This window comes from Talaromyces rugulosus, chromosome I (genome assembly GCF_013368755.1).
Source record: "Talaromyces rugulosus chromosome I, complete sequence".
Classification (NCBI taxonomy): Eukaryota; Fungi; Ascomycota; class Eurotiomycetes; order Eurotiales; family Trichocomaceae; genus Talaromyces; species Talaromyces rugulosus.
This window is the reverse complement of record NC_049561.1, coordinates 1,418,576-1,432,304: the sequence shown is the minus strand read 5'-3', so window position 1 is coordinate 1,432,304 and position 13,729 is coordinate 1,418,576. Positions and strand designations below refer to the sequence as shown.

The 13,729-nt window shown below is 48.6% G+C and overlaps 6 protein-coding genes across 6 annotated transcripts; 3 read left to right on the top strand and 3 right to left on the bottom strand.

The window, feature by feature from the left end:
- Positions 1 to 172: 172 nt before the first annotated feature.
- Positions 173 to 2,719, bottom strand: TRUGW13939_00475 (uncharacterized protein; the record flags this gene model as incomplete). The annotated part of the gene is made up of 3 exons (XM_035483682.1): positions 173 to 1,980; positions 2,035 to 2,211; positions 2,266 to 2,719. 3 exons carry the CDS (start codon positions 2,717 to 2,719, stop codon positions 173 to 175), a joined length of 2,439 nt encoding a protein of 812 aa, XP_035339575.1.
- A 133-nt stretch (positions 2,720 to 2,852) lies between these two features.
- On the top strand, positions 2,853 to 3,194 carry TRUGW13939_00474 (uncharacterized protein; the record flags this gene model as incomplete). Its single annotated transcript, XM_035483681.1, has 2 exons — positions 2,853 to 2,888; positions 2,952 to 3,194. The coding sequence occupies 2 exons, from the start codon at positions 2,853 to 2,855 to the stop codon at positions 3,192 to 3,194; spliced, it is 279 nt and encodes a 92-aa protein (XP_035339574.1).
- A 514-nt stretch (positions 3,195 to 3,708) lies between these two features.
- On the bottom strand, positions 3,709 to 6,481 carry TRUGW13939_00473 (uncharacterized protein; the record flags this gene model as incomplete). The annotated part of the gene is made up of 4 exons (XM_035483680.1): positions 3,709 to 4,923; positions 4,976 to 5,248; positions 5,468 to 6,202; positions 6,254 to 6,481. The coding sequence occupies 4 exons, from the start codon at positions 6,479 to 6,481 to the stop codon at positions 3,709 to 3,711; spliced, it is 2,451 nt and encodes an 816-aa protein (XP_035339573.1).
- Positions 6,482 to 6,793: 312 nt separating this feature from the next.
- On the top strand, positions 6,794 to 8,803 carry TRUGW13939_00472 (uncharacterized protein; the record flags this gene model as incomplete). The annotated part of the gene is made up of 12 exons (XM_035483679.1): positions 6,794 to 6,824; positions 6,877 to 6,899; positions 6,952 to 6,985; positions 7,040 to 7,074; positions 7,131 to 7,157; positions 7,212 to 7,281; positions 8,135 to 8,188; positions 8,248 to 8,281; positions 8,346 to 8,370; positions 8,437 to 8,466; positions 8,520 to 8,560; positions 8,623 to 8,803. 12 exons carry the CDS (start codon positions 6,794 to 6,796, stop codon positions 8,801 to 8,803), a joined length of 585 nt encoding a protein of 194 aa, XP_035339572.1.
- A 372-nt stretch (positions 8,804 to 9,175) lies between these two features.
- Positions 9,176 to 10,394, top strand: TRUGW13939_00471 (uncharacterized protein; the record flags this gene model as incomplete). Its single annotated transcript, XM_035483678.1, has 4 exons — positions 9,176 to 9,676; positions 9,731 to 9,906; positions 9,963 to 10,243; positions 10,324 to 10,394. 4 exons carry the CDS (start codon positions 9,176 to 9,178, stop codon positions 10,392 to 10,394), a joined length of 1,029 nt encoding a protein of 342 aa, XP_035339571.1.
- Positions 10,395 to 10,467: 73 nt separating this feature from the next.
- TRUGW13939_00470 (uncharacterized protein) lies at positions 10,468 to 12,556 on the bottom strand (the record flags this gene model as incomplete). The annotated part of the gene is made up of 2 exons (XM_035483677.1): positions 10,468 to 12,379; positions 12,438 to 12,556. The coding sequence occupies 2 exons, from the start codon at positions 12,554 to 12,556 to the stop codon at positions 10,468 to 10,470; spliced, it is 2,031 nt and encodes a 676-aa protein (XP_035339570.1).
- Between the last annotated feature and the right edge of the window lie 1,173 nt (positions 12,557 to 13,729).

The window sequence follows — 13,729 nt, the reverse complement described above, 5'->3', positions numbered from 1 at the left end:
CCTTAAATCATTGAAATTATAGATAATTAAAATCTTATGTTTTAAATTAGTTTAATTTTAGTAATTTAATATATAATCCGAAAAATACCGCGTGTTGAAAAACATCCAAAGGTGAATATAAATAGTACCAATCACTCATTAAATATTATCATTAAAAGAAATGAATCATCATTTAAACCGATTCCACAGCGTTGTTATCCGTATACCGCGTGTTTGTAGGAGCAGCACCATTCAAGTGTCCACCTGCAGATACACCGCTGACCAACTTGTCAATAAAGTCATCGGAGGGAAGGATTCCTTCCAAGCCGCTTCCTTGATGCTCTCGAGACACAGGTACTTGTTGTTGGTGCTGGTGGTGATGATTATGATTATGATGATGATGATGACCGTTAGAAGGGAAATGCATATGACTGTAGCCGCTGCCGCCGAGGTCAGAGTGCAGGCTCGATCCCTGCGGTTCCCACAGGGGAGCCTGAGTTTGAGAAATATCGTGTATAGATGGGCCTGCTGAGCCGAAAATGGAATTCAACACGTTGTTGTTATTGTCATGGATGTGTTGCGACGTTATGTAGTGATTGCTATCACCACCGAGACCAAATCCCGACAAATGTGAGTGAGAAGCCAGCGGAAGATCATGTACGTTGAACAAGCCCTGGCTAGCGCTGGGTACACTGACGCTGCCCGGTTGGGTGGTTTCTTGCGTGAGTCCAGTGAAAGAGTCGAGTACGGATGTGACTGAAGTCTTGTCCACCAAGTTATCCTCTGGCTTACTGATATTGTTCAAGAAGTCGTACGACCCCTGGGTATTGAACATGTGAGCAACCCCATCTGCATGGTCGGCGTATACCGGCCACTGCTGCTGAATATTCACAGCCGGTAGTTGATGCTGCATCATGCTCGGGTGGCTCTGTTGGTAAACATGTTCCTGAGGTTTCGAGGAAACCATTGAGTCCAACGCCAGAGGTGGCAGGTCAATGCCAGCTGCAGCCCGGGGGCTGTTTGCAGTGGTGCGCTCAGGCGGAGGAATCAGTCGTCTCCAGGTTGTAGTGCCTACTTCGCCAGGCCGGGTCTGACGGAACTTCCAGAGCAGAATCGCCATGCGCTTGCTCTCGTCTCCCTGATTGCTCGTCGAGTAGGTGGACATACGGCGATGACTCGATGGTGTCGCTCGCAACTCTTGCACCGCTGAGAGGGAATGGAAGAATTGTCGTGTATGGTTGTCAGCGGCTTGAACTGCTTCTGATTGCCCTGAGCCCTCTGCCATTTGTTTTTCCTGGGTCAGCTGTGTGAACAGCTTGGCCCACCACGATGACTCAAACAATGGCTTGATTTTCGTGGATGATGCCTTTTGAAGATCATTATAGGTTTCCACCATTTTCTGGCCTTCTTCATAAATGAAGGTACTGCATGTCCAGTCCTCCATCTGGCTTGCTAGAGACACGTCTCCCATAGTGGGATGTCCAAAGTCAAGATCCAGCTGGATACCTAGCCGGGACCCTGATGGTGGGAAATCCCCCATCAACTGCAGATTGACTTCTAATAGTATGACATCGCAGTCTAGTGGGTTGTTGATGTCTTCAACGAGAGAGGAAAGGTGAGGAAAGGAGGTTCGCCATCCAGCCAAATTGTCCAGTGGCATCGGAAGAGCAACAGGCCTGTGCTGGTCTCCTTGAAGACGCGTATACACGTGTAGCGCCTTGTCAATGCGGTTGGCCTGTTGAGGCGCGCTCACCCACATGTCGAAATTGAAGGCATGAATCAGGTGGGAAGTAGGTTCATACGTGTTGGAGCCCAGAGTGACCGGAGTCGGCAAGTCTCCGTTGTAAGAATGTGAGCTAGCACTGTAGTCAGGGCAAGAGGGAAATTGTTGACTGCTCATGCCTCTAGACATCTGGTGCTGAATAGAGCTGCGGTACTGAGGCGTGGTCGTCGGGGGTTGAGTGTTTGGAGCATCTGGCTTTTCTCGGACAAGCCTCTCCCCTAGAACTGCGAGTTAGCTGGCTGGTGTTTGTTGACGGTCGTGTTATTTCTTACACTCGGGATCCCCCTTGAGAAAGGAATCTAGGACTTGAAGATGGCTAGAAACTTGTTTTCTCGTGCGTCGTTTCCCAGTCAAGTTGTAGATATACTCTGCAATCAACTCGTTTCGTCCATAAGACTTGCCGCGTTCGGACCATTTCCTACGGCCCATGGGAGGGTTTGCTTCCAAAGCTATAACACACAAGAGTTAGTAAACAGTAACCAGTACTAGAAGATTCTTCTCACCTTGCTGAAAGGCATCTTCCAGAGCATCAGACCAAACAGGCTCCCCGTCCTTGCCAGTATCTCGACGTGGTCGAGCTCTGTACTCGAGGTATTTCTGAGACTTTAGGTAGCTTCGCTTTGTACGCATGCCAGAGACAGGATGAGAGGCCGACTGAAGTCGACGAAGTTTCCTTGCCTGCAGACGTGCTGCTAGAATATGGCTTTCATGGACGCTGGTAGACGACGACACCGGGTGGTGGTAGGACACAGGAGCAGGAGGATACTTGAGAGCCAACGGTTGAAAATGACCATCACGGCTGCTCCCATCCCCATTCATGGCAGCACCGTCAGCGTATGACTGTGCATTGCCCGAAGTGTGTTGAAGTGCTCGATGAGCAGCAGCAGCACCTCCTCCAACACTGTCGAGTGAAGGCTGTGTTTGAGATACGAAAGAGTCGGTTTGCCACCCGGCCATGGCGTGGACCAGGATGTACAACTCGCAAGAATGGTGCTAGAATTCCAAACAGTAAGAACAACGGTCACAATGCCAATGACCTGAACAACTGGCACTGGCACACAGTCACAAGAATCGGGGGTCAAGAACGCAGATGCTACAAGAGAATGTTGGAAACCAGAAAGAGAATGTTCGAATGCCGGAGCAGACAACATGGTGTTTATAGCAGGCTCATCGTGCCCTCCTCACAAAGGGGACCAGCGACCTTGCTAGCACCTCGAACCGCATCGCTACACGCTTCCCCTTTACAGTATTCCTGCTCTCTGATCGCGCCGCCATCGGGACCGTGTCCTCAGGGCTAGCCATTCGGGGGAGAGCTGACGAGGAGCATGTCAAGAAGGCGGTTATCCTTACCGCGGTGATAAGGGCTCAGAAGAAGGGCACGATGTCCGATGTTGGGACAAGCAAGGGGTTTGCAGCAGCACGACCTAGCTAAGGACCACTCGGAAAATTTCTCGCGACACCAAACACCAGAAAGTCAGCGTTGGCACTGTAATGGCGTTGCTGATGCCGGTGGCGATGCCAGTCGAAGAATGTAAGTCATCCAAAAATCGGTGATCATCTCAATGCCAAAGAATGTCACTGAAATGAAAGTCCAGTTGGATGGAATGTAGGTCAACCGGCCTCAGAGCGACCTGGTCTAGGTCGTGATCAAGGCGTATTCGCGAGGATCACAGGATTGTGCTAAGGGTTGTAGATAAAGCGAAGTCGCGATGGTACCTGGATATTTTTTTTTGTCTCGCAGCAAGCACGAGGTGTGCTGCAGGTGGGCGGACGCGATGTATGCATACTGCAGTAACCCTAATGAAGGAGAACGTGTCCAAGGAGCATAAGGCAGAAGAACCCAAGGTCCACCCCGCAAGGGATACAACACAAACAGCATACTGGGCGACATTTCCTGAATTCTCCCTATTAACAGGTTCTAATAGTAGTACAGATGGCTTTCAACCTTAGTCCTCCTCGGCCCCTACAACAAACTTCTTCCTTCCCGTTCCGGTAAGGCTTTGCAGCTTTTCTCGGTCTACTTGTTGGCCCGTCTTCTTTTCTATCTTGCGAATCTCCTCTTCGGCGTCAATTGCCTCTTCAGAAGCATACTGTAGAACCAGTTTCCGGCCCAAAAGATGGGTGTTTTCTAGGGCATCCATTGCATTTTCCGCCTCGCGAGCGCTTACAAAATCAGCAAAGGCAAAACCACGCGTTGATCGGTCGAATTTTTGCGGCACGCGCACTGATCGAAGCTGTCCATAGACGCTAAATAGAGACCGCACGTCCTTCTTGGTAGCCTGGAAAGGCAAGTTCTTGATGATAATCTTTGTTCGCCTCGCCGCAACCTTCTTCGCGGTGTCTTCTCGTCGCCTACTTTCGGCTGCATCCATGCCCTTGTGCGACGTTTTAACAACAAGTTCATGCTGGTCTAAGCTGTAGCCATCCATAGCAGCGAGTGCGGTCTGTGCCTGCTCCTTGGTTCGAAACTCGACAAAGCCAAAGCCCATACTGAGCGTCTCGCCTGGCCGCTTCGGGTCTTGTTTTGTTTTGACCTTGGCTGACAAAAATCCATCCAAAGGTTCAAAGACTTCTGTGAGTCGCTTGTTCGTTGTAGTGAAATTCAAGTTACGCACAAACAGTGTCGTTGTAGGAGGTTGTATCTCGTTATCTTCTGCGGCAAAGGTGTCGGTTGCAGAGAAGCCTTGAGATTTGGCTTTAATCTCTGAGGAAGCTGATTGAATAGCTGCTGTGGCGGGTGCATCAAACAGGTTCTTTGGAGCACGTTCGAGGAAAAGAATCGAGTCTCCTAGTTTCCTGTAAGCCAAGCCTTTGAACGCCTTCTGTGCTTCATCTGGCCGAGCAAATTCGACTATGGCGATTGTTCCGCTTGGGGGCATCAGGAAACGCGTCAATTGCCCAAAAGGTTCGAAAAGCTTTTTCAGTTCCGTAGACTTGACACCGTATGAGAAGTTCTTGACTAGGATTGCAGTGTTTCCACGCTCCCGTTGTTGGAATGAGTCCAGGTTGACTCCGTTCGAGGTGAAGTAAGACTTTGTCTCCTGGATAACATGAGTTTCGGCGTGTGCCTGCTTGACGGCAGCATCGGATGATGTAGGATCAAGCAGTTCGGCTTTGGAGACTCCCAGTCTATCTGCTACAGATGACATTACAGCGTCCGTCTATGAAGCTATTAGTCATGGCCACACAGTGTTTCGTCTGTGATAGACTTACATTCATATACAAGGAGTTCCAATTGAACGTGGACGATGATGCTTCCATTTTACGTTTTATCTGTTTTTGTTTCTTCAAAGGCAATTTCGATAATTCGTAATCATCAATTTTATATGACTTTTTGGCAGATGCCGGTAGAATGTGAAGTAAACGTCCTTGGAAATCTTTCCCGTCCAAGCTCTTATAGGCATTCACCGCGGAAGAAGGGTCTATATATTGTATGTACGCGAAGCCTTTACTGGATGTGGTCCGGGTATCGAAGGCGACGTGTATCTGGCAAGAATTAGTTATTGCTTGCACGGAAAATGAGTGGTAACATTTGAAATGGCCAATAGCTCTTCAGATCACAAGAGGCATCTACTAAAATTCTCTTCCTGTTCACATCATATGCTAAGCATCAGATGTCCCTATCAGGATGATCATCACAAGAGCGGCGATTCATTCAAACAAACAATGAGGTGGAGGGTTCAATGGCTAAGAATAATAACTCACTTCATCAATCTTTCCAAACGGAGCAAAAATCGGTTCCAAGTCTGTCTCGGTTGCACCGTAGGCTAAATTACGAAGAAATAGTCGGCCAGAAGTGCGGATTAGTTCAACGTCCGCATCATAATCCCTTTCTTCCTCTATTTCTTCTTCCTCGGGCGAAGCCTGAGACTCGAAAATTTCTTCCGGTTGTTGTATTTTTGACTTGGCTGGTTTATCACTATCGTCTTCACTTTCTGAAGATGGAGCTTTGACTTCAGTCTGCTCTTCCTCATCAAGAAGACCTAAAAGACGGCTGGTCTTTGACCGGAGCCAGTCAGCGTCTGATTTCGGCTGGTCTTCTTGACCATCTGTGGGTGCGGAGTCATCTTGGGTATCCATATTATCATTCTCAGCGTCTTCAGATACTTGTGGTGTCTGCTCTTGAGCTGCACTATGAGCAACAGGGGCTGTTTTGACTTTTGGCTTCTTGACGGGATTCTCTGGAACCTTCTCGGCAGTTTCTTCTATCTTGTCAGTGTTATTGGCCGCTTCGTTAGCCGCCAATGGCTGAACAAGACCATCGTCATCGTTTGCCCATGTCCTTGTTTTGGAGGAATGCTGCATCACACTCAAAAATTCGTTGAGCTTAGCATCCTTGTTTGGGTCTTCTGCCCCGCGCTTTCGCTTGAGGTTGTTAGTACTGGATGACTCTTGCCGGTCAGGGGTGTTCTGGTTTTTGGTCGACTCCATCTCTGCGGTCTGCAACAGTCAGCGAGCTGCACAAGGTAACGAAACAAGCAGAGCACTCACGGAACGAGCCATTTCTACTGAGATCTTGGACATTCTCAGATATGTTTTGTGAAAGTAGTCTACAGCCTGCTTTGCATGCGCCGCTTCCTTGAACCCCACGAAGCCAATGCGGCGACTGGGGATAACATGAGCATCGGTTACTTGAAAGCGACCGGAGAAATGCTTTCCCAGGTCATGGTTGGAGATCGTGGGCGGGAGGCCCGAGACAAAGACTCTGGAGCTCTCCATGATGGGGGGAGGGGGGGAGAATGGAAGAGTCAAGACTGAAGAGAACGAAGAGGAAGCAGAGGCAGGAAGGAAGGAAGGATATATATTTTTTTTTTCTGCCGCAAGAGGCGGTGAGCAAAAATAATTGGCGGCCTCGGCGAAGTGCGGGTCGGCGGGACAGCTTCTCTTCCTAGTCTTCCTTAGTCTTGTTATTATTGATTGCTCTGTTCGTTCCTGGCCCACGCGCACTCGACAACTCCAGATCCAGGTGCTCGTCTATCTATATCGTTGAAAAAACTACCCTACTCGGTCCTCTATTTCAATCCCGCAAAAATGTCGATCGAGAAGCGAGAAAAGTTGGAGGGTGAGTGATGCCCACCCGCGATAGTACGGGGCTCCTACTGACGAGACCGCAGCCCAGATCAAGTCTGTGGACATGGTGAGCCAGGATTATCCCGCACGCGATTTACGTGTTACTGAATTTGGACCAGACGGAGGACATGCAGCAAGAGGCCATTGAAGTTGGTAGGGAGTTTGTCTCGTGAGCGTTTCAGGCCGTACATCAGCTAATGCACGCAGCGACGGAGGCGATGGACAAGTTGCACATTGAAAAGGTATTGAGGAGAATTGTAGAATTCATTTACTGCTTTGCTAACGCGGTTTCAACCAGGATATCGCCCAATACATCAAGAAAGAGGTCCGCTTCGTCTTCGTCGATACGCATCACCCTATACACTAACATTGGCGATAGTTTGATTCGCGCAAAGGCGCAACGTGGCACTGCATAGTCGGCCGCAATTTTGGCAGCTTCGTTACCCACGGTAGGCCTACTTTGAGACTTTTGAGCACTGCGCATTTCGTCGAGCCCCGGCTAACAACTGCTATCTATTTCCAGAGACGAAGCACTTTATCTATTTCTACCTAGGCCACTGCGCGATCCTCCTTTTCAAGACCCAATAGGCGGGAATAACAATACTGAAATGCTCCTTTGGGGGTGAAATATTCCTGGGGATGCGGGTTTCCGTCGGAGCTGGATCTGTGCCTAGAACATTTTGAAATGAAATGTCGGCCAAACGGAAGGGCTTCCGCCTCTTTTTTCAATTGACGGCTATATTTGATACTTCTTTTTCTTCTTTTTGTGTGTTTGTTGGTTACTTTTTGTATTGAGCGATGCAATTATCTTCGGCTGTCCTGAGTTGTGCGGTGCAAAGCTTGTTTTAGTGCATATAATAGGGAATCCTCTGGTCGCGAGGCGTAATAATGTCGGTAAACAAAAACGTACTAGAATTATTTATCTTGGTTATGTGGCTATGTCTAGATTGAAAAAGCCATAAATAGACCGAATACGGGGAGCGGCAAAATAGCGCGCGGTGCCGAGTCGGGTGCTGCCTACGTCAGTCGCGGTGGCTCATTCTGATTCATCACAAAGACTTTTTCTTTTTACTCCTTTTCGTTTTATCAACAACACAACATCTCCCTAGCGACTAGCCTTGACGCTTACTTGGAAACTGACAGCCGAGAAAAAATGGCAATTTGCATCACGTTCGGAACGCACGGTAAGCAGCCTAACTGTATATTATTGACGATGCCCGCTTCTTATCCCTTTGTTACTATTTACACAAACAAAGTTCACGAATATAGCGCAAGAAATCCAGCTAACATTATAACGACTAGAGTTCTCCTCAAAGCTGGAAGGCTATGAGCAAACCCGGGCATTCTGTCAGAACTGTAAGTTTATCTTAGCTGATACCTCTTTAGTTAAAGCTTTTGCCCTAACTCGACTGTAGGCGGAAACTGGGACGTTCAGTGCGAAACAAGGTGGTAAGTTGTTTTCTCAGTAATAATGGAATGAGCTGGATAAAAGGACTTACCATCATCGCTACAGGCCCTGGTTCACCGTCTGCTTTGTTGTGAGTTTTTTTCTCTTTCCTTTCTGCTTGTTGAGAAAAGATTTGGCAGCTTATTTTTCTCAAAAGCCTTGCATTCCACTGGGTTCTAAATGCAAAGTAAGTTCCCTGGGAAAAAAAAATAATGATTTAGTGTATTGACGACGTTGCAGGAAGCCCATTGCTATCGATGCGGGTTCACTCAGGATATGAGGTACGAGACGCGCCTATAAATATCAATTTTGATGTAAAGCCTGTACTGACCTTCAAACCCAGCATGCGTCCTGATATCACGCCGAACACGCAGCCTCCGCCAGGCGTTTCCTGGGGCCCAGCATATGGTCCACCGCCGGTACTGATGAAGTATCCAGGACCTATGCAGCCTCCACCAGCAGCCACCCAGGCTCCACCTGTATCCTCGGGGGCCAATCCAGATGCGGGCAATGTGTACAAGTGAAACCGGGGATTTTCTTAATTGCCCATGTCAATTAAGTAGAGGGCGATGTTTTTGAGATTGTTGTAAATACCCAAGCCTTTAAATGTTATTGCATAACAGTCATTCAGTCATTCCACATGTATCCTCCATATTTCCAAGAGTCACTCAGTATCAAAGTATGCATATGTACGTAGATGCCATACGAACTTTTGAAACATTTAAATATATATAGAGCTACGAATATACCTGCCCGATGGGGCAATACTCTAATTATTAGCTGGACCCGCCGAGCGGCCGAGAGCCGACCCGAACGACATCAACCTGCGTCTTTAACTCCACATTGGTTAATTGATATCAATTGAATACACACAAGAAATTTATGGGTATATAAAAATGGTAGAACCACATATTTCTCCAAGAGACGTCATCGTCCATCCATCGCGGACCCCATCGTCGCCCTACCACATTTTCTTTCTTCCGGGTAACCCTGGACTGGTAGAGTATTATGCCGGCTTCCTCGAATCGCTTCATCAGTCGCTGAACAAGGCGTTGCCTGGGTTTCATGTCACAGGCTGCTCTTTTGCCGGGTTTGAAACTACAGCATCTATAAATAATAGTGCTCAAGGCCGGGGAAAAGAACAGCTATACAACATCACTGAACAAACCGATTTCGCCCTGGAAAAACTACGGCAATGCATCACCACCGACAACATCTCGGAATCAAAACCAAAAGTCATCCTCATCGGCCACTCCTTTGGAACTTTTGTAGCTACGGAGGTGATGAAGCGCATCCAGACCGAGCAATTGCGAGAAGCGTTTGATGTGGTCGGCGGCGTTCTCTTGTTTCCGCCCATTCCGGACTTGGAGATGAGTCCTCGCGGGTCGAAGCTTGCTGTATTTCTTCCTCTTTTTTCTCTCTCTCTCTTCATTTGCTAATTACTAGAATAGGCATTTCTCCGCTGGAAATACCTGCCTGGAATCTGCTCGTCGCTGGCGGGACTTGTGCATATCCTTCCAGTCAGCTGGACACACGCGGTCATTAGACATGCCACTGCGTTTCCAGCCGATGCACTCGCAACAACGCACGCGTTTTTGGGAAGCAAAACCGGCGTTGCTCAAGCCCTGTACTCGTCCCTTCAAAGTATCAGTACCAACTAGAAAAAAAGCTGACTTTTTATAGCTATTTGGGCCGCCTCGAATGCGACGAAATCAAAGCCGCTCGCTGGGAATCCGCGTTCCAGTCCATCGCCCAACTCACTCCAAAACCACCAGTAATTCGCATCTTTTTCGGCAGCGACGATCACTGGGTGTTGAACGAGTTGCGGGATGCGTTTGTATCTCAGTACTGTGACCCTAATGGTCCCAAGGGTTTTGGTGAGAAACTAGATATTACGGCAAGGGTTGATCCGAGTGATGATGGGGATGAGACGAGTGTGGTGATTCCGCATGATTTTTCGATTCGTGAGTTTTTTTTTCCCCCTTTCCTCTTGCTTGTTGCTTCAAATGTTGCTTTGAGTTTGGTGGTTAATTTTCGGAAATAGGGCATAGTGAGCACGTGGTCCCGTATGTGGTCGAGGATATCAACGAGATAGTGCATGCTATTGCACAGTAATGGATTGCAGTCTAGAAATAGATATAATATAGATAATAAAAAATGGGTATATGACAAACTCATAAAAAACAAATTACTCCGCCACTGGCAACTTCTCAACAGAAGCCGCCTGCGCTGGACTGGCCGTCACCGACGTATCCGGCTCTTGCGCCAGGTGCTTCTTCCTCCCCTTGACCATGGCATCCAAAGCCATCATCCGGACCACACGCACAATACTGGCACGCCCCTCATACAACGGGAACAAAACGACGCCAAACGCAGTACAAAACAACCACAAAATGCCAACGACAACCCAGCCCGTGAAAAATTTCTTACTGAAAACGTAGCCAGAGCCATACATGGGCATGGGCCAGAGGATGAGCAGACACAAAGTCATTATCACCGTTAGTGTGCGTGCCCAAAACGCGGCTTTGTCGAGTTTTTGCTTTTCGGTGGCCGTCATGTCTTCTGGGTGGCTGGTTTCGCCGGGGATCATTTCGAGATCGACGTGTGCCGCGGCGGCGACGTCCGAGTCGTCGACTTTGCGGATGTTGCGCATGGATTCGTAGTCGTAGTTTTGTTGGCCAAATATCAGGGTTAGAATGGGGATGAATATCAGCGGGCTGAGTAGTGCGGCGACGTTTCCGGCAAGCATAGGGTAGTTTTGTCCAGTAGTGGCCACGGTCAGTTCGCCGTACAGAGACTTTGCTGTCACAAGCCAGGCGATCAAAGCAACTGCCAGACCAAGCGGCGGCGACAGTGCTGCGGCCACCCAGTTTTGTCCCTTCCATAACAGAGTCAACGAGCCCGGGATCACAGCCGCAGAAATGATGACTCCCATGAGCAGGTACAGATAGCCCATTCCAATTCCAGCGTAGTAGAGACCAGTAGCAAAACCAGCCATGATCAGAGCATACACAACGCAAGCCATGTGGGACATCCAGACCAGGTTCTGGCCCTTTGCAGAAGGCTTGATGTACGCCTGGTAAATATCGTATGTAAAGACCGAGGACACAGCAATCAGCTGCGCGGAGAAAGCAGATGTGACGGCCATGAAGACCATCAAAGTCGTTGCCACAGCACCCCCATATCCCATCAACTGCACAGCAGCGTACGGCAAAACAAGACCCGCAGTAACGTCGGTAGAGCTCAAAATTGAGTCTCCCTGTAGAGCAATGGCTGTCAATCCCATAGTGGTGGCACACAACCATGGGATGGCAAACCAGCAAAGACCGCCAATCACATATCCAGGGAATGCGTGAACGGGGCTCGCCGCAATGGCTTTGTTGTAGTATCCGTTATCGAGAAAAACCGTTCCAAAGTTGCCAATCAGGTTAATAACAAAAAAGATGCCACCTTCGCGCGAATGCATGGTGAGATAACTGCCCTGCGAGTTCCCATCGACAGGGTTTGCCTTTGCAGCGGCCGTCAAAATGTCATACACCTTTCCGGGCGAGCCCAGCACGGGGCTCGAGGCGTATGCGTTGAAGGCGAAGACAAAGATGATCACGACGATGAAGATGGTGTGCAGGTAATCAGTAATAAACGTAGCCTTGATTCCACCAAAGACAGTATACAGCACGACTCCAATGGGGAGCAAGAAGCAAGCGGCGGCAGTGTGCATGCCGGTCAGTGCGGTCAAAACGGCAGAGCCGCCAGTCAGCAGCATGGCGGTCACGAGAATGTTGGTCATTAAACAGAACACAATAAAGACACAGTGAACTACAGTGCCGTATCGTGCGCGAATGACCTCGAGGAAGGTATGCGCATTGGGGGCGCGGCGTTTCAATTCAATGGCCAGGGTAGCAAACAGGAGAATCTGCACTGTCGCGCCAGACGCGTAGTAGAAAGGACCAGAGACACCATACTCATAAGCTACCGTTGACGATTGCAAAAGAGTTGCTGCCCAGGTCCAGCTACTGACGACAGCTGACGCTACCAGGCCTGACTTGACGGTACGGCCTGCGGTCGAGAACATTTCCGAGGTCTGGACTTCATACTGATATCTGTACTCATGTCAGGGCTCGCTCTGGGGAGGCGGCATGAATGAAAATCCGAGCTTACCTCTTCAAAGCCCATGTGATAAAGATCATCAGCAAGGCAAAGGCAAAGCCCAGCCCGACCACGATGCCATAGCCAAAGCTCTGATGCAGCGGAACGGTGAAATGAGCAACACCAGCCATGGTTGTCAATCGTCTGAGGCTCAAAAAAAGTTGAATGACAGATAGCTAAAGCCGGAGAAGAGCTTCCCAGCCAGCTTTATAGCAGGCCAGGCCCTGCCAGTCTGCAGCCAGAATTCTCCGAAATCGCAGCCATCAATTGGATGGGCAGATCAACCGTCATTACGGAGGGCGCCGATACGAAGGCGGCGATAAGCAGCCATTGGGACACTCATTGGGGTTTGTCATCTGGGGCTCTTGGTTAGGAACTTAGGAGTGAGCTAATGGTGATAATCCTAATTCAGGGCAAAAGGGAACAAGTCGTTCCCCACGCTCTGCAGACCTAAGCCTGAGGCCAGCACGAGCAAGTCATGTGATTGGCTGGCTGGAGGGTAGCTTATCAGGGCCCAATTAGAGGGCGAGATAAGGCATTAGATAAACTTGCGAGCGTTTTTGACTTTTGCCAATGACACAAGTTAATATCATTATCCTTATATTAAATATCGTCGTGAATAATATTAATTAATCAATTGGGCCCTGTCGACGATTTGGTCCCTCGGGTTTATTTCTTGGCATTCCCGTGTGCCACGTGATATGGGATGATATGAATGATCTATGGTTTTGCTAAGGTGGTCAAAACTTAAGATAGGCCGTTTAGTCCGTGGAGAGGGGTTTTCTGGAGAAATGCTCTCTATCTTGTGAAATTTTTTAAAATTTCAAAATTTTTTTTGGATGATCATTGCTCCTCATCGTGACGTTACCGACTAAGATAGGGCTTTCGTTCCGGTTCCGAAACAACCCAGCACGCAATTCGGAGACTCAAAGCAATGAATTAAATAGACGCATGGTAACACAGTTTCAAACAGCCAGACTCCAGTGGATTGCGTTTTCTCTTGTATGTGATGTAATATACAGTAATGCTATCTTGATTTCTTTTCTTTTCCCTGCAGGTAAGCTGCCGGCTCATAACCGCAAAACAAATGTAGATAGATGCTTAAGCATTTCCCGTCCCACGCCGATTCGGATCAAGAGGTACAAATAATAAGGGTATAGAGATGAAAGACAAGGCGGATGAAAGCCTTGGCATTGAAGGTTCGCGAAATGAATCGACCAAGAGTGTGACCCGTTTCCGCGAACAAATAGAGGTAATTGTAGTAGTGGTGGTGATGGTAGTAGTGGTAATATTCGTAGTTAACG